The 17,511-nt window shown below is 36.7% G+C and overlaps 1 protein-coding gene across 1 annotated transcript in view; it reads left to right on the plus strand.

Annotated features, from left to right (window-relative positions):
- The window catches only part of ARHGAP29 (Rho GTPase activating protein 29), a 50,811-nt gene extending 33,993 nt beyond the window's left edge, over positions 1 to 16,818 (plus strand). The window contains exons 5-23 of the mRNA XM_009707449.1: positions 2,114 to 2,174; positions 2,699 to 2,836; positions 3,113 to 3,177; positions 3,674 to 3,784; positions 3,916 to 3,996; positions 4,291 to 4,479; positions 4,727 to 4,864; positions 6,178 to 6,368; positions 8,176 to 8,342; positions 8,891 to 9,019; positions 9,192 to 9,290; positions 10,789 to 10,952; positions 11,212 to 11,400; positions 11,555 to 11,692; positions 13,296 to 13,528; positions 14,286 to 14,592; positions 14,765 to 14,864; positions 15,228 to 15,347; positions 15,865 to 16,818. Of these exons, the coding sequence (XP_009705751.1) occupies positions 2,114 to 2,174; positions 2,699 to 2,836; positions 3,113 to 3,177; positions 3,674 to 3,784; positions 3,916 to 3,996; positions 4,291 to 4,479; positions 4,727 to 4,864; positions 6,178 to 6,368; positions 8,176 to 8,342; positions 8,891 to 9,019; positions 9,192 to 9,290; positions 10,789 to 10,952; positions 11,212 to 11,400; positions 11,555 to 11,692; positions 13,296 to 13,528; positions 14,286 to 14,592; positions 14,765 to 14,864; positions 15,228 to 15,347; positions 15,865 to 16,766 (3,522 nt within the window). The 3' untranslated portion in view covers positions 16,767 to 16,818. The remainder of the gene's footprint in view (positions 1 to 2,113; positions 2,175 to 2,698; positions 2,837 to 3,112; positions 3,178 to 3,673; positions 3,785 to 3,915; positions 3,997 to 4,290; positions 4,480 to 4,726; positions 4,865 to 6,177; positions 6,369 to 8,175; positions 8,343 to 8,890; positions 9,020 to 9,191; positions 9,291 to 10,788; positions 10,953 to 11,211; positions 11,401 to 11,554; positions 11,693 to 13,295; positions 13,529 to 14,285; positions 14,593 to 14,764; positions 14,865 to 15,227; positions 15,348 to 15,864) is intronic.
- The last annotated feature ends 693 nt before the right edge of the window (positions 16,819 to 17,511 follow it).

Here is a 17,511-nt window from a genome sequence, read left to right on the forward strand (position 1 = left end):
CTTTAGTTCAGGCATTCCACTTGGAAGCTTAAGTTAAATGATATGTATACCCCCTCTTAGCAAATGTAATTGTTCTCATTTTAGCCCTTGAGGTACAACCAGAAGTACAAGGTGGAAGCAAAGATATTTCTTAATTAAAAACAGAAGAGCTTTAGAATGCATTGGAAGAGATGAGACAGGCATGTCTGACCTTTCATTACTCAGCAAGCTATTTAAATGCTATTCGATGCTATGTAGATCTGAAAGCATAATAAAGGAGGGTAAAATTTTCAAAATGCATGCGGAGATTTGGGTCTGTCAGGGTGAGAGTTCTTGGATAATGAGGGAAAAAAGGCAGAAGAGATTTGTTAAAGTTGAGAAGTCAAATCTATCTAGAAAGTCAGGCTTTTTATTTTTGCTGAGCTCACTGGATGAGTCATTGGGTGCTTGAGGGGGGAAGCTGTATGGGTCAAGCTCTGATAATAAGTTCTAGGACATATGTAAAAGTAGTTGTCTGTGTGCTTGCTTTTAAAATGTGGTATTACATATTTGCAGTGGGGTAAATGTGGATGGATGAACAAGCATTGATGAAGCTGCCCTAACTAGACTATGTGCCTGAATTACTGGAAAGGAGTGAACAGTTGTCAGGACTGAAATGATTTAGGTCTTGTAGAATGGTAAATAATTTTTAGGACCAGAACTTGTAAGTGCTTCCTGAGTTAATATAAAGTATGGGGTTTTTCCCCTCTTCTTGTTTGTTCTTCCCTAAGAACTGTATGCCACTTTAAAATCTACTTAAAGACAGTAATACTTTATACCCAAATCAGAACTAAATCTAGGAATGTTCAGGCTTTGTGTGCAACTGAATATTGATCCATCTCTAAATTCAGATTTTTTCAAAAATTTTTTTTTTTTACTGTTTGGTTGATAGACAGCTTTGGATGGATTTCCCACCTGTTCTGAAAAAGCCCTTCCATTTTACTGAAACTCTCTTTTATTAGACAGCAATTGTACTGTTATTCCACTTTCTTAGTAATGCAGCTGTTCTTTAGACTGTAGTTTGATTCTGTTCAGTGTAACTGATGATTAATACCTTGCATGTTTTGGTATATGGAAAAGCTGCTTTTGTTATGAAGTAAACTATTATTATTGAGGGACTTTTGTGTGGTTTATGACCAGTTTCCATTTACATCTAAAAAAACCCAACCAAACAGAAAAGAGCTACTTGCATCATTGTTAGTGTTCTCCATTTTTACTTTCATGCTTAAAGCTAAACAGCACCAAAGTCTAAAATGGAAACAAGCTGTTCTTGTAAAGCTTAAGGCCACTTTGCCACTCTGCTGCTGAGCTTTCAAGAGTAGTTTATTCATTTAAAATGATGTAGGGTTGTGTTGGTTTTTGTTTGGGTGGTGCTGTTGGGTGTGGGGTTTTTTTGTTTGTTTGTTTTTAAAGGGGGTGGTGGTTACCAGGTAAAGTTTTTATTAATTTAAATTTGTTCAGTAGCCTGGTTTACAGCACAGTCCTACAAATAGTTCAACTTGCATAATTAAAGGAGTAGCAAAATGCAGCATGAGGACAAAGGTAGGGTTGAAATCTTGTGCTAAATTCCTTTTATTATTGGGTTAAATTCTGTCAGGTTGTACTGATTTTCAGGGCTTCATTAGCAAGTGTTATAGTTGGCTGTTGTGCCTACAGTGCACACTTGCAAGTAATTTAGGAGAAATCATAACTTCATTCCTTTGAGGAAGAAAATAGGATTCTAATGGCTTGTGGAATAGTATATGTTATATGTATATGACATTAGGGCTGTATGAAATGCTTTTTAAAAGACAGAGATCTAAGAAAAGCTGGAGGTCACTTAAATATCAGCCTGGTTTGTTAAACAATTAACTCTTTCATCACAGCCTTTCAAGATTGTTGATTTAAAGGTATATAATGATTCCTTGCTATTTATTATGTCTCAATCGACAGCTGTGGGAGCTTAGAAGGTATTGTGTCTTAGATGAGAGGGGGTTAGAATACAGTTTGTTTTATCTGCAAAAAAAGAAAAGGGCAGACGATGATACTTACTTTGTTAGCCTGTCAGTTCCAGTGAGAGCTTTTCTTCCCTAACTTAATGTTTCTTGTACACCAGTCTTTCGAGAATCTTTCTGTGGAGTCTGGAGGTTCACTGCATGAAAGGGATGATATTCAAGGTAGGTCATTAATAATGTAATTAATTTCATTAATAACGTAATTAATAAAGGTAATATTAATAAACACCATTCTGTATCTGTGTTTTCTTCTTCTTCTAAAATGTTATATATAAGTTGCTTGGTCACTTCGTTACACCTGTGCTGCCATTAAAACTTCACTGTAAAAAATATGCTGTTGCAGAGGTTTAATGCTTTTGTGAATAACCAACCTGTGTTACTTTTCTGGGGGTGGGGGAAAAGAATGAAGGCCTGAAGCACTTCTGTATGTCGTCATATGATTCGTGTTCTGTTGGGTCACTTTCTTTAAGAAAGTTATGCTGACCATATGACTACTCCAGATAAAATACTGTGACCCTTTAATTTGTTCTAAAACCTCTGTCGGTCCTGTTTAGAGTCAGCGAGCATTAAAGACCAACTCAAGATCAGAGCTGCTTAAGCATTTGCAGTTGGCTAATACTGGCTTTGCTCTCAGTGTGAGGTCATGTCTAAAATTCACTTCTTTGTGTTCAATGCTTTATTTTCAGGACATCTTCGAGCAGAGGAGGTTGATAGTATGCTCCTGAGAAATGACAGTGGAATTGAATCGGCTCTGTCCTATGCTAAGGCATGGTCAAAATATACCAAGGATGTAGTCACATGGGTAGAAAAAAAACTTAGCTTGGGTGAGTGGCTCTTTCTGGCATTTAATCAGCTTTGTCATGATGAAATTAAATCTGTTGTCAGGCCTCTGTGCAGCAGACTGTCAATAATGTGATTTCTAAATTAGTAGCTGTTCCGCTGAAGTGGACAGAACTTTCGCGCATTTCCTATAATTAAAGGCCTGTAACAAAGTGAAGGTGGTCCCCTCTGTAGCCTATCTGTTAGAGGGAGAATGTAAAAAGCATTTAGCATGTAGTATAACTGTTAGTGTAAACAGTAACTGTGAATTTTTTTAACAGAAGTGGAGTGTGCTAAAAACTTAGCAAAAATGGCTGAAACTGCTAAAGCTGTTGTTGGACACCAGGTGAGTACATCTTAGGGGCTTTAAAATAAAGTCTTAAATATGTATGGGATGCCTTGCCCAAAAGTGAAGCTTTGGGGATGTTGAAGAATGGATTTTTAAGTTGATACAGAATTGATTTATACTGCAAATCACTGGTTGAAAGATCTGCTGGATTTTGTCTTCCTATCTCCTATGGAAATTTGGATATATAAATTTATTTTTGTTGAAAATGCAGAATAGCCTTATCGTTTTCACAATATGCTTTCTTTCTGTCTAATGTCTTATATGCTTTGTGATTTGGACTTGTAGACTTCTCTTTCAGAGTGTTTTCCTAGTAAAATGACACATAGCTGAGAAATTAGTCACTTTCTACAGTCATACCGAACTCCGACTTCCACACACATTAAATACCTTACTAAATTTAATTGAAAATCTAGTTCAATTATATAGACGTTTAGAATGTCAGCATATCTCTACCTTACCTAGAACATTAATGTTTTGTTGTGTGTGATTTTAGGATTATATGCCATTCCAATCAATATTCATTAATGCTTTTCAAAATGATATTGAGAACAATCATCTTTGGCAACAAACAGCTGCTGCTCTCCAGTCTAACAAATTTGTGCAGGTAAGCTTAAAGAAAAAGACCAAGAAATTGTTTAGGTTTTTTTAAAAGTTTTGTAACAGCACAGGTTATTCGAAAGAACAAACTTGCAGCCTATAAACCTTTTATGTTCTCTACTAATGTTTCCTGTATAGCCTCTTCTTGGAAGGAAGAGCGAGTTGGATAGACAAAGGAAAGATATCAAGGAGCTTTGGCAGCGAGAACAGAAAAAAATGGTTGGTATTTCTTTTATATCTAACAGTGTTCAATCTAAAATTCTTCAGAAGGATGAAACTTTCAAACTAGACTGTTATGCACTTAAATTCACATGTAGAATCTATAGGGCTTATTGGATGTAGTATGTAACTCAATTTCATGACATACTTCTTGTAAGAGGTTATCTTTCTATGATTATGTACTCTGAACTGCAGCATACAGACTTGTGTATAACAGCCTCTTTAAACATGACATTAAATTTTGAGGAAAATTAAAATAATTCTTTTGTTTTTCTCTTTTGTTGCATTCTGCAGCAAGAACTGGAAGCTGCTCTAAGAAAAGCGAAGTTGTTATATACACAGCGTCAAGATGAGTATGAAAAGGCAAAATCCTGCACTGCTCGTGCTGAGGAGGAACATCTTAGCTCAAGTGGAAGCTTTGTGAAAGATTTCAGCAAGCAACTAGAAAAAAAACGAAGACTGGAAGAGGAAGCTCTTCAAAAAGTAAGTTTTTCTTCCTTGCTTTTAAAGTTAAGCCTACACTGGTTTTACTCATGCTTTCCCAATGAAAGCATTTGAGCAAGTGTTCTGTTCGTAATTAATTTTAATCATGCTATGCTCTTTCGGGCTTTTATCCTAAATGGGAATCTCCAATTACAAGGGTCTTGTGTGTAAGTTTTGGTTTTGTTTTTCTTGCTCCTAGTATCAAGGTCTGTAGTCCATCAACCCTTTATTCTTGTGTTTTCTGTAGGCTGAAGAGGCCAATGAACACTATAAAGCAAGCGTGGCAGAGGTTGAAGAAAAAAGAAATGATTTGGAAAGCTTTAAAAGTGATGTCTTAACACAGCTTCGGGAGCTTATTTACCAGTGTGATCTTACTCTTAAAGCTGTAAGCATGCTTTTTAAAATACATTTGTGACAGATACATAAATATTTTTAAGACTAAGAGTAAGCCCCATCTATAGGGTTAACTGCTTAAAATAGAAAGTTTTCAAAGGACAGAGGTCAAGCCAATAGAATAAGAAGGAAAACTTTTAATATGTTTGCGGCATTCTCTTTGTGTTAGGAGTTTTTTTTTTAAAAAAAAAAGAGGATGGGAGGGTGTTGTACATGTCTTGAATGTTTTGGGGTTTTTTAAAGAACTGTTACCTTGCAAGAACCCTGACTACACAATTCTTGTAAAATCTCTCTAAGAATATTGATGGTAGTAGTGTTACTCTCTTGCTTAAGAGTACAGCTGCCATTCCCATTATTTTCGTTAATGCATTAGCAAAGATGTTTGGTTCGAGCACGGAATGGACATTAACACGCTGCAGCCTGGAGCCTGCTAATCTTGGTGACAGTCTCAATTACTACAGGATCCATTGTGATTAATTTAATGTATTAATTTAATGCATGTAAATAAGCAAAGGATTGTCAAAATAGTATATCTACATACACAGTTTTTTAAAAAAGCTTTAAAAGCACATTATGCCAATAGATGTGTACTTTTTTTAGATGAGACAGAGACAATTTAATGCTGGGAACATAAAAAACCAAACGTACACCCCCTCCTCAAGCAACTCAAAAACCAATCCATAAGACCAGTAGAAAGCTGAGACAAACTTGTCAGTTCAAGTATATCTAAATTGCCAACTACTTTGCAACCCCAAAGCTGAAGCAGCCATACAGTGTTCCCTTCCCTGGTCTCTGCCTTGTGATAAAATATTTTAGAAGTTTTATATAATTTAACAAAGAAAATGTTCAGTTAATCTGTTCTATTGGGACAAGGAGTTTTGTCCATTTCTTGTCTCAAAGTGATACGGAGCTCATCCGGGTTTGGAACTCCAACCACCTCATTGTAGTGGTGACTAAAATTACCTCCAGAGCATGAAAAATGCCGTTTTGGTAGCAAAAAACCTTGCTGTTTATCTTGATCAACCTGAAGTGGGAAGCCATTGGAATTGCCTGTGCTACTTTGAGGATTCAATAACCCAGAGAGAAGAGGAATACCAGTATCTATACTATGGATGAAGTTTTTGCAGTTGACTTTCAGGAATCTTGCACAAAGTCCATCCCTACAAATGTTACTATTTTCTAGATTTTTTTCTAGTCTTATTGTTTAAATAATTTTCTACTGGGATATTAATTTGGGTTGAGCAAAGTGCAAGTGAAATACTTAGTAAATGATCTACAAATACTGAAACTTTTTTCTCCCAATAGGCAACAGTTAACCTGTTCCAGCTGCAGCATGCTCAGGTTGTATCTCTTCCAGTTAACTGCCAGTCCCTCTGTGAGAGTGCCAAACTCTATGACCCTGGTCAGCAGTATTCAGAGTTTGTGAAAAGTTTGCCAAAGGAAGGTGTTCCTGTTGAATCAGGTTCTTTTGAAACCCAGAGTTCCCAGGTTGATGGGTGAGTCGCAAACTACAGGTGGCATTTGCTTGGTTTAGAATTAAATGCTGGGCACACATGTTTAACAGTAAAACAGCATTTTTAAAGGAATTAAATGCATCCTGGTGTTTTACCATGCTTTACCATTCTCTATTTCTTTGACTCATCTTTTGGTAAATTATATATAATGTTGGCATTAAAACTTGACTTTAAATTATGAAGCAGGATGTCATTTTGTGTCATAAGACTTGCTAAAACATTGACGATTGTTGTGCAAGAATTGACTTGTTACTATTTTAATGTAGATACTGGCTAATATGAAAAATGTAAATTTTGAACTCTGTGGTGTGGCAGTAGTATTTGATAATCAGTTTAGAAAGTCTGAGGGAGGTAGTTTTCCTCTTCTGCAGGCCTTGCTGCTAGAGTACCTTCTTTCATATTGTTTACATTTGACAACTTTTTGGCAGGAAGTGTTGCTTGATTTCTGTCTCATGCAGCGAGACTAAAAAAAGTTTAGAGCCCACATGTGCTTATATTACAATTTAATAATTTTTTTCCAACCTGTGTGAAATGGCAGTTTTTACTGTTAATCTATTAAAGATACAGCTAATGTGCAAGTAAAGACTACAAGACAAAAAGACAGCTCCTCGTGTCAGTATGCCAAATGCTTTTCTACCTTTAACTTGTTGTAAAATAGTCATCTTGGCACTAAAGCACCAGAATATCCATTCCAATCTGTGTATTTCACATTTCTACAGGAAAGTGTCGTCATCGTCTTTCAAAAGGAAACTAAATCAAAAAACCTAATGCTTGAGTCAGAGTTCTACCAACAAAAGCCAGGAAATTCAAAGTTAAAGCTGAGGTTCTTAGTTCTTGTCTGTAAATTTCCTGCCTTTTAAGACTGATTTAGGCTATAGTCATAAACTTTGACTTAGGGGGATTTAACTATGCAGCTCCCTGAGAAACTGATGAGCATGAAATTTCAAACTTCGTGTGCTCTCCCAGCTATTTACTGCTTAAGATTTATAGGAGTGTGGGTTTTTTTTCCTCCTCCCCTCTCCCTACCTTTTGTTTTCTTTGACATGGTCTTGTGACTCTTCGTGTACTTGAAGAGATTGTTTTTATTGTTTAGGTCTGCATTTATTTAAGGGACAGTAGCTTAGACAAATGCAAATCATAATGTTAAGTCTTTATTTTCTTCAGCTGGATAAGGTAGAACTGATTAAGGAACAGCTTCCTGACTGCTAAACTTGGCTAGCAGGCCATTTTGTCCACAGGGTGCTTCAGCATTTTACATTAATTACTGTCAACAGTTTTCTGTCCTTATCTTGAGAGCAGATTTTCACAATGGAGTGACTATAAGCTCTCTGGCAGCTTCAACATTTTCTGTGCTTTTAAAAAAGCACAGCATTTTAATGCCTATATATTTATAGATGAATGGTCCTGATGGCTGGGCAGAGAATCTTTTGGAGGAAAGCATAAAAGTAGGATGCAATAGTCTCTGAATTATTCTGATCTTTAGATGAGCAGATCTGCTGTTTTTTCAAAGTCTGCAAAATAACAGTCATAATACTTTGCAGACATGTGGAAAAGCTGGTTTACAGTGGGGGAGGAAACACTGGGAAATTGCACATAGTTCATTAAAAATAAATTGCCACCCTTTTCTTTTTTTTTTAATTTGGACTTTAATAATTACATGTCAAATACATATGTTCATGAACAGCAATTAAATGAAGCATTTTTAGTGCCCAGGGATTAAAATAGAATTAAATGCAAAGCAATGTATTTTATCTTATTCATTCTTCAAATTACTTTCTTCTTTCTGAAGGGTTTTTAATAAGCAATCAACCAACAGCGTCCATACATCACATGGTAACTTATCTCAGTGTTCAGGAGACTTTCCTACTCAGATGTTAGATGATGTGGGAAGCCCAATTTATCATCATTCGCAAAAGATTGGAGAGAAGAGATCTTCCAGCAGCACAGATATCCAAGGTAGTTCTTCTGTATTTCATCTGGAGTTCAGTCTCTAAATAAAAATACCAGAAAAAAACAGGTGTTTGCTGTCTCACTGTCAGAAATGTAGCCCTGAAGGGGATAAAAAATGTTATTTTAAAGTTCAAAACCTATAAAATCAGTTATGTACTTGAGCATAAGGACAAATGAAAAACTGCCTCTATGTATACCTAGATTCTTTGACAAGAAAGGTGAGTTGCAATTCAGACAGCAAGTACTGTCAAGCTCACTGTACTAAACTATTTCAGTTAACTTTAGCAATTTAAAATCCATTGTTTCTGGAAATACTACGTTGATTTCAGGTCTTTTGCAAAAGCACAAGTGTCAAGTTTCTGAAATTCACTTTCTTATGTCCTGAAGCTTTTACAGAAATAGATGCTGTGAGTGTTTTTCACTATATTGCATGCTAGTGTAACTTTTGCAATATTTTCCTATTTTGAATATAATCATAGTTAGTCATTAAACAAAAAGAAAAGAATGTAATTTTGTCCTTGACATTTGGAACTTGCGGATTTTCTTTTCAAAAGCAATGCAAGGGCCACCACCATTCAGATCATGGTCAGTTGGCAACCAGAGTGGAGGAATGTGCAGCGATTCTGAAAGTGCAGGGGGTAGCAGCGAGTCACGATCCATGGATTCTCCGTCTGCTAGCCCAGGTACAGCTACACTCACTGCTATACTAATTTGAAGTCTTTTTCTTTAGACTGTTTTACATTAATGAAGACATCGTTGTTAGTTTAACAAGTGTTGGACAGAGCCTGTAATGAAAATGAGCATTTGGGTGGAACCAATACTTACGGCTTCCTGAAAATTTTTCTTATCTGCTAGGGGATTTTAAAAGACGACTTCCCCGAACACCTTCGACTGGTACTATGTCATCTGCAGATGATCTTGATGAAAGAGAGCCACCATCTCCTTCAGACTGTGGTAATGTTGTTTCCATACCTGAAGTCCCTGGAAGATGCTTTTTGTTGTAGAGTGTGGCTTTTCTTTTTAATGTGCTTAAGAAAAGTACATTAACAAGGCTGGGATTACCAACAGCATTGTTTTTCAATACAGTGTGCATCCACTTGAGGTTGAGAGCTGAAGAGTAATGTTCAGGTCATTTTAATGAAGCAGTGGAGAATTGTCTTCATGCATTTAGTTTAACTATATGGGCAGCCCTTGAGCATTTCTAGTGTCTTCCCACTCCTGAGGTAAACAGAAATGATTCACTAATCATTCCCTCCAGACATTGGCATTTAAAATTAGCTGCATGGCACTGAGGTATGTAAGAACCCTTCTAAACTTTGAAGTGAAATGCAGAGATACAAAGAGTTTGTAATTGGCAAATTGGAAAAAAGGGGATCCAAATATTTAGGGTAATAACTGAGATTTTACCCTTTTCAACTTGGATAAGCAAGTTTGTTAATGTCTGTCCCAGATTTGACCAGACCATTTCTGATTTTCAAATTAATTTTGACTGTATAAAGACAATGTTGCCACAGGTACGGAAACCTGAATAACTGGATTATCAGTCTGCAGTACTTACAAACTAGTTCTTAAATATTTTTGGCACTTGCGCAGTAAAGCCTTTAGGGAATTCTTCAGTTAGTCCTTACTTCCTAAATGTATACTCTGCCTTCTAGGAATGAGTCTGGTTAACAATACTAACTCAGATCCAGATTTAAAGCATGGCAACATGTTAATGAATGCAAACTTTCAGTTAGAGTGCTACTGTTTAATCAGTACTTGAGCTTTTAAGAAGCTTTCTGGGCAATTAACTGTATGTGTTAATTTTAAGCCTTTATCTGTAAAACAGGATTTTGGTTCACAGAGTTGTGGATAGCATTTTAAGTAAATTGCTTAAAAATTGGTCACAGAAAACACCAGTTGCTATGCTGTTTTAGAATCCTCTAGAACATATTTTAGTGTTATGAGACTGAGAATCAGTGATTCTTTTTTATTTTATATGGGTTCTGCTGTGAGTGTGTGTTAATTCTTTCCTGCTGCAAAGTATTCTTTTTTAAGTATTTCAGAAACACTACAGGCCAAACCATAATGTCATCTTTCATCTTCTAGTACAGGATTTTGAAATACATAGAATGAAACTTTCTTGTATAGTTGCCTGAACTACAGGGCAGTTGGAATTAAATGTCCTAATATGTTCACATGCCATTAATACAGGAGAAAACTGAAATAGTTAAAAATGCAAGCCTGATTGTTTGATTTCACTTTTATGTAAGATTATTTGATAGTTAATGTGTCCATTATGTAAACTGTAACATTGTTTTGCTTCCTTGTGATTGAAATGTTTTTGATTACTTTGATAGTTGGTATTACTTACAGAATTCTGTGTTCTGCAGCATGGTTCTAAAAAATCAGAATAAATACCCTATCCCAATAGTAGATATTAAAGTCAGTGTAACAGAGAAATTCTCTCCAGGTTTAAATGATCTGACATCTGAAACTGCAAATTCTCCAGGACCTTTTAGAAACACTATTATGTCCAAAGCAGCACAAACACACAAACTACGGAAGCTGAGAGCTCCATCTAAATGCAGAGAATGTGACAGTTTAGTGGTCTTTCACGGAGCTGAATGTGAGGAGGTAAGTTGAAAAGTAGTTTAAATTGCTGCTTGGGATTTATGTGAAGTTGGGAGTTTCGGAAACTTGCATTGTTTTTCTGTATAAAAAATACAGACTTTGTGGCTTGTACAATCATCACTAACTCAAAGCAAAAGCACAACAGGATAATAAATCTTTCCTTTTGCTCACATATGGGGTGACAAACAGCAGAGATACTTGTTATGGTGTCAGATTGTGTCAAACCATGTGCTTTTTTTTTTTTTTTTTTCCTCCCCTGTAGTGTTCACTTGCATGCCATAAGAAATGTTTAGAGACTTTAGCTATTCAATGTGGGCACAAAAAACTTCATGGAAGGCTTCACTTGTTTGGAGTGGAATTTGCCCAAGCTGCTAAAAATATTCCTGATGGCATTCCTTTCATCATCAAAAAGTGTACGTCAGAAATTGAAAGCAGAGCACTGAATGTCAAGGTATGCTCAAGTTTGTTTATGAAACTTAAGTATGAACAATCTTTTTTTAAAAAAAAATAACTAAACTCTTAAGATGTTAATGCTGTAGTGTTGATATCTTCTGTGTTTTACACTTACCTTTCAAATTAGAATTGTGCTGGTCTTTTAATTTCAGGGCATCTATCGTGTGAATGGAGCCAAATCAAGAGTTGAAAAGCTTTGTCAGGCTTTTGAAAATGGAAAGGATTTGGTTGAGCTTTCAGAACTCTATGCACATGATATCAGCAATGTTCTCAAGTTGTATCTCCGCCAGGTATGTACTCGAGAGGTCAGATGGAAAACAAAAGTAACGTAGTATATTTCTTTAGTACAAGAGGGAAAAAAAATTTCTTTTCAGCAGTCCTGCAGCAGATTAAATGAGTGCCTTGTATATTTGCAGTAGGCTTCTTTATTTTCACATGGAGCCTGTGACGGGGCAGGGAAAGCTGCTGGTATTACAACCTGTATTCCACATGGGGAGAACGTCTCTTTAAATATTAGCACCATATGCAGAACAAGCTTTTTTTTATCTACTTGAAGTGAAGCTTTAATTTCTGAAACCTGATTACTGAATTTGCATGTCTTATGTGAATTTTAAAACATTCCCATATTCTTGCCTCCTCATGCAGACAGATACTAATATATTGCTGTTAATATATGTTAACAAAAATTTCCTTAAACACTCATAATGGTCATGATGATGTGTTAATTATGGAGGGATTATCCATCTTCTTCTTTTAAAATGGAGCTTTAAATCTTCATGATTGAGTTTTCCAAAACAGTTTCAGTATGTATCTGCAAAAATGAGGCTGGGATGTTGCCCAGTGAAATTACTGAGTCACTCTGAAAACTTGTTAACCCTGAAAGGAATAATCCTTAGCTGCATGGTTCTGTCCTCTTCTTTACACTGGCTGTCAGAGATCAGCATACCATTCCTATGATCATCACCATTAAGTTAAGTGCTTTTGAAAAATTACGAAGACATACTCTGCCTACTTATTCAAGTAAAAAGGTAGCATATTATATTAATCATACTGTGGTACCAGTTTGAGGCACTGTGCTGTATTTTGGATAGGGCTTATAGTTTTTTAAAAAAAAAAAGTCAAATAACATGCTTTCTTCTGGTCTTATTACTTCCTTTGTAGCTGATCTATTGGTGTGGGTTTTTAGGTAAACCTGCTCACTTGAAATGCAGGAACAGTGCTAGAAACATGTAGTTTAGACATTTTTAGAAAGAATCCTGAGTTAAACCCTATTTGAGACTAATTATTAAAACAAATTATTTAGAGTTTTATCTAGTCTTCCTACTTTTTGCTTTATCTAAGCTGGGGCAATGGAAATAGCCAGGTCAGGTTTGAGGGTTTTGTCTTTTTTGGTAGTTTTTTCATTATTATTAGTGTTCATTTTCACACTGAGAGAATACTTAAATCACAATTAAAAGCAAATGTTATGTGGCCTAAAATCCAACTTAAAAAAAATGGAATATGGACCAAACTTGATACCACATGTAATATACTATCAAAGACTGAAAAAATAAATAACCATTCTATTATCATGGTGTTCATGCATGTGCGGTGTGCCACCCTCCCTCGTAGCAGTCACTTTCTTGAAATCTGTGCCTGTATTGATAAATGCTCAATCTTGAAGCTATTGCAGGAAACACCTAGCAAAAGATTTCTGGAGAAAGGTGTAGGGAGGAGTGGTTTTGTTACCTGGGATTGGATTTGACAAATTGTCATTTAAGCTAATGAACACAGATTAACTAATGTCATCATCTAAGAGAAGATGCTAGACCAGATGAAGTTGAAGAAAAACAGGAAGAAGACAAGTTAAAATTCAGGCTTGAGTGTGTTTCTGAAATGTTCTTATTTCTTCAGCTTCCAGAACCCTTGATTTTGTTTCGGCTTTACAATGAGTTCATTGGACTTGCAAAAGAAAGCCAGAATATTAATGAGGAATTGGATGCTAAACAAGCTAGCCCCAAATCAAAGACAAGACAGTCAATCTGTATTGAACTGAACAGGATCATCATTAAAATTAAAGATCTTCTGAAACAACTGCCTGTACCAAACTATAACACTCTTCAGTACCTTATTGGACACCTTCACAGGTGAGAGAAGACTTTAAATGCGAACATGTTGAAAAATAAACTCTTACTTGCTGTGTAATAGGAAACTCTTTTACCCTTTTGATAACTGTAGAGGAAGAAGTCACATATGCCTTAGAAGACATTGCTCTGTTGCCGTTTCTTTTTCCAATGTAATGAATTCTCAGGTGAGAGAAGAATATGAAATGGAAAGAAAGGAGGGAAAATTATTCTTGATTCTCTGCTAGCATTGGGGTCAGCAAGTAGAAACTAGTGGCAGCTGCAGGGACCTAGATGTGATTTAAATCAGGATATGACCCAGATAGGGCAGTGACTTGGTGGCTATTAACAGAAAATTGAAACTTGTATCATGTCTGTTAATAACCATTCTCCAGTTGCATTTCACTCCCTTGTCCTCCAAATGCTGAATAGTATGATGTTTGATGTGGATGTACCAATAAAAATGGGTAGTATTGGGCCACAGCTATATTATTACTTGGAATGAGAGAGATGTTCTTTTCCCCAACTGCAGAAATACCAAATAGCCACAAATAACATTAACTAAATAGGACATAAAACTCCCTGTGGAAAGCACTTAGTCCAAGCTGCTGTTAAATGCAGTTTGCACTGAAGATTCTGCCTGCCTACCAAACCCACCTTCAGTTTTTTTTATTATCTTTTAGCCTCTTCAGACATAAGATATTAAAATATCTAAAACATTTCTGAAGTAGTAAAACCCTCTAACTTTGGGGGTTTTGGTTTTTTTCCCCTCTTTATGCAGGGTTACAGAACAGTCTGATGAAAATAAAATGTCAGCCAGCAACCTTGGCATAATATTTGGCCCAACGCTGATCAGACCACGTCAAACAGATGCTACAGTTTCTTTGTCGTCACTTGTGGATTACCCTTATCAGGCCCGGGTAGTGGAGCTGCTTATAACGTACTATGAAAAGATATTTGATGTTTCATTGAAACCACTTCTGAGCACATCTCAGTCTGAAGAAACTGCCATTACAGTCAGAGTTGCTTTATCAGCAGAAGAGAGGGAGCCACAGCAGCAGAGGAAGTCATTTGTTGCTGTAAAGGAAGTGAGTGACTTTTCTTGTGCTGCAGCAATGTTACGCGTGCCATCTTAACTTCTGTGTCAAATGCTGCAGGATTACAGAGCCCGTTTCTGTTAAATCTTTGTGGGGTTTTTTTGTTAAGGAGTGCTTTTCCTCTTGAGTTCTCATTTACTTTTGCTGTTACTTTTGTTAACAGGGTATTCTGATAGCTCCAAGTGAAAGCAAAGCTTCAGAAACAGCTGCATTGTTTTTGGAATCTAACAATACAAAAGAACAAGTAGATACATCTGCAACTGGTTAGTGCACTTTTATTAAGTCTTAGAGTGGGATAATAAGCAGTCATGGATGCATTAGATTATAGTGCATGCAGCTCTTCAATTTAGACAGAAGCCAGTGATAAAACCTGATTATCACTGCTTGATATACTGTCTGTCTTTGTAAGAGGAACGGAGAATTAAATCTTTCTAAAAGTTTTCAAGAAACCTGTGTTGATGGAATCAGAGCTTAAAGTATTTGGTAAGAGAATACAAGAGTGGTTTGGTTTCTCCCTTTAAAAAAAAAAAATAAATTATGCTGTGACTGTGAATTTCTGAAATCCACTATGATGCTGCAAACCAGTATCCAGCAATTAACATGTTTTGACCATTGTTTGCCCCTAGAACGTGTATCATTGCCACTCACTGGAACTGAACCAGAAGGCTCTGGGAAGAGTAATCCTCTGACAGAATCATCAGCTACCAGTATTTTGGATATTAATATCTCTACTCTAAAAAAGCCAGGTTTGCTAACCTAACTATAAATCTTCTATAAGATTTTTTTTTCCTGTTTATCTGCCTGTGCTACCACAGTTGTTTGTTTTAATGTAGGTATGATTTCATCTAGTTTATTTAGGAGTAAAATTATCTGATTCCTTTTAATTATACTGATTTTCAGCTGGTGTTACCAGTTCAGTCATGTCCTGTACATTAACAGTGCAACATTCTGAAACATACTAAAACTGAACATATTCAGAGATGGGAAAGAACCAGCAAAAAACAAGTGCAGTGTCTCTTTCCTTGTTTTCTCCTTAGTGTCTTCCTTGGTTACATCTGTACAGTATATGTTTTACTGCTATTGAAATGCTAACGTTTGGTTAGAGTAGGATACTCCTAGTATGTATATGAGGTATACCTAAAAACTGTTATCCCATTAAAATACCACCTGTCAAGGGATCATTAATAAAGTTCATATTCTGTTGGCAAAAGTCTTGCTGACTCTGGTACAAAGATCTGGTCACATCTATTTGTGTGTTTCTAGGTGATGCTGTGAGTCCAGCTTCAGAGAGAGACAATGATTCGTTTGCTTCTCTAGGTGAAGACAGCTGTAAAATTAACTTATTTACTGCAAAACCAAACCGTCAGATTACCAAAGTTCCATTGCGGATTCCAAGGACAAAACCAGCTACTCGCCCTGTGAGCCTTCCTGTAGACCGAATACTTCCTCCATGTGTTTTGAATGAAAGAAATTCACGAAATGCAGGAGCAGTAAGTCCAGAGAAGCTTGGCAGGAGCCCTACTATTGAAGAAGTTTCAGAGGTGAAGGCGCTCCCTGCTGTTAATACCTGCTGCAGACTTCCTTGTTATGACACCCAGATGCTGCGAAAAACTTGGGACAAGCAGTATAAACAGTATGATATCACAGCAAGGACAGCAATGATTGTGACTAATGTGCCCCAGGAGAACCGAGCACTTGAGAGTGGAACTGCAGGTGCCTTATCTTCATTATGCAGCATTGGTAACAATTCAGCTAATGCCATTCTTACTAGTAAGCCATGTTCTGTTTCTGTTGGGCCAGGAAGGACAGCAACAGAAGGGAGTGGTCCTGATGCCAATCCTCTTGCTGCCTTCCGGGCACCGAGAACATTGCAGCCACCTCCAGGGACATTTTATAAACCACCTTCTAACAAATCAAAACAAAATGAAGAGAGTTCTTCTGCTAAAGCTTGTGCACCAACCAGTGCTAGCTCTGTGCTTCACCAAGATAGTACTGTGAAACTGGCTAGGAGCTCTGCACTTCCCTCAGGTGATTCAGAACAAAACACAAATGAACAAAAAACTAGCTCAGAGGATATTCACCCCACAGATCTGAAGCCTACTTACCAGAGACTGAGACCAAAAAGGATCCAAGAACTGGAACACAGGGAAGCTCATTTTGTATAGGGTGCAAATTCCTCTTGGACTGTATGCAATTTGTTGGTGTTTCCAGTGGAGGCTTCCCTTTGCCCCTTTATCCTTTGCCTTCCCTTGAGACTCCCACTCTTGTGCCATATTGGAGTTATTTTTATATATGCAGCATTTTAAAAATGGGGGGGAGGGATGGGGAATTGTGAAGGAAGTATGTCAAACTTTTTGTAATTCAATAGCTTTTCATAAAGATTTAATGCATTGCCAATCTAGATACAGCAAATGGGTTCATTGAGTAAGATACTGAGCTTCATTTCAATGTATGGAATGGAGGGCTTAGTCATAGAGAAACAACTATTGCCTGTAGCAGTGAAAGAAGCCATTTTTCATAATAGACGTTATAATAAAAATGGAAGTTTTAATGTTCACTGTCTAAGCATAAACCAAAGCTTGAGCTTTGCTCTGTAAAGGCATTTGTTCAGTTTTCTAATCTGTGCAATTAAAGCTTTGCTCCTGAACAGACTTACGTACTGGCCAGCATGGCACGTAATTATGTATCATATGTGTATATTTTAGGCAGACCTGGTTATCTGTTGCGATTTTTTCTGTGTTGTCACTTTAACTTTTTTGTACAGCAAGGATGCACTTACTGACCTTTACTATTCAGAAGTAGCAATCAATCCACATCTGGTTTCTTGTGTAGCTTAGAGAGTGGGCAAATGTGCACAGCCTGTTTTGTTTGGATGCCCTTCTGGAGGGACGGTGAGTTGCAGTGGTGCTG

Source organism: Cariama cristata, unplaced genomic scaffold, assembly GCF_000690535.1.
Source record: "Cariama cristata isolate BGI_N322 unplaced genomic scaffold, ASM69053v1 scaffold9839, whole genome shotgun sequence".
NCBI classification, from domain to species: Eukaryota; Metazoa; Chordata; class Aves; order Cariamiformes; family Cariamidae; genus Cariama; species Cariama cristata.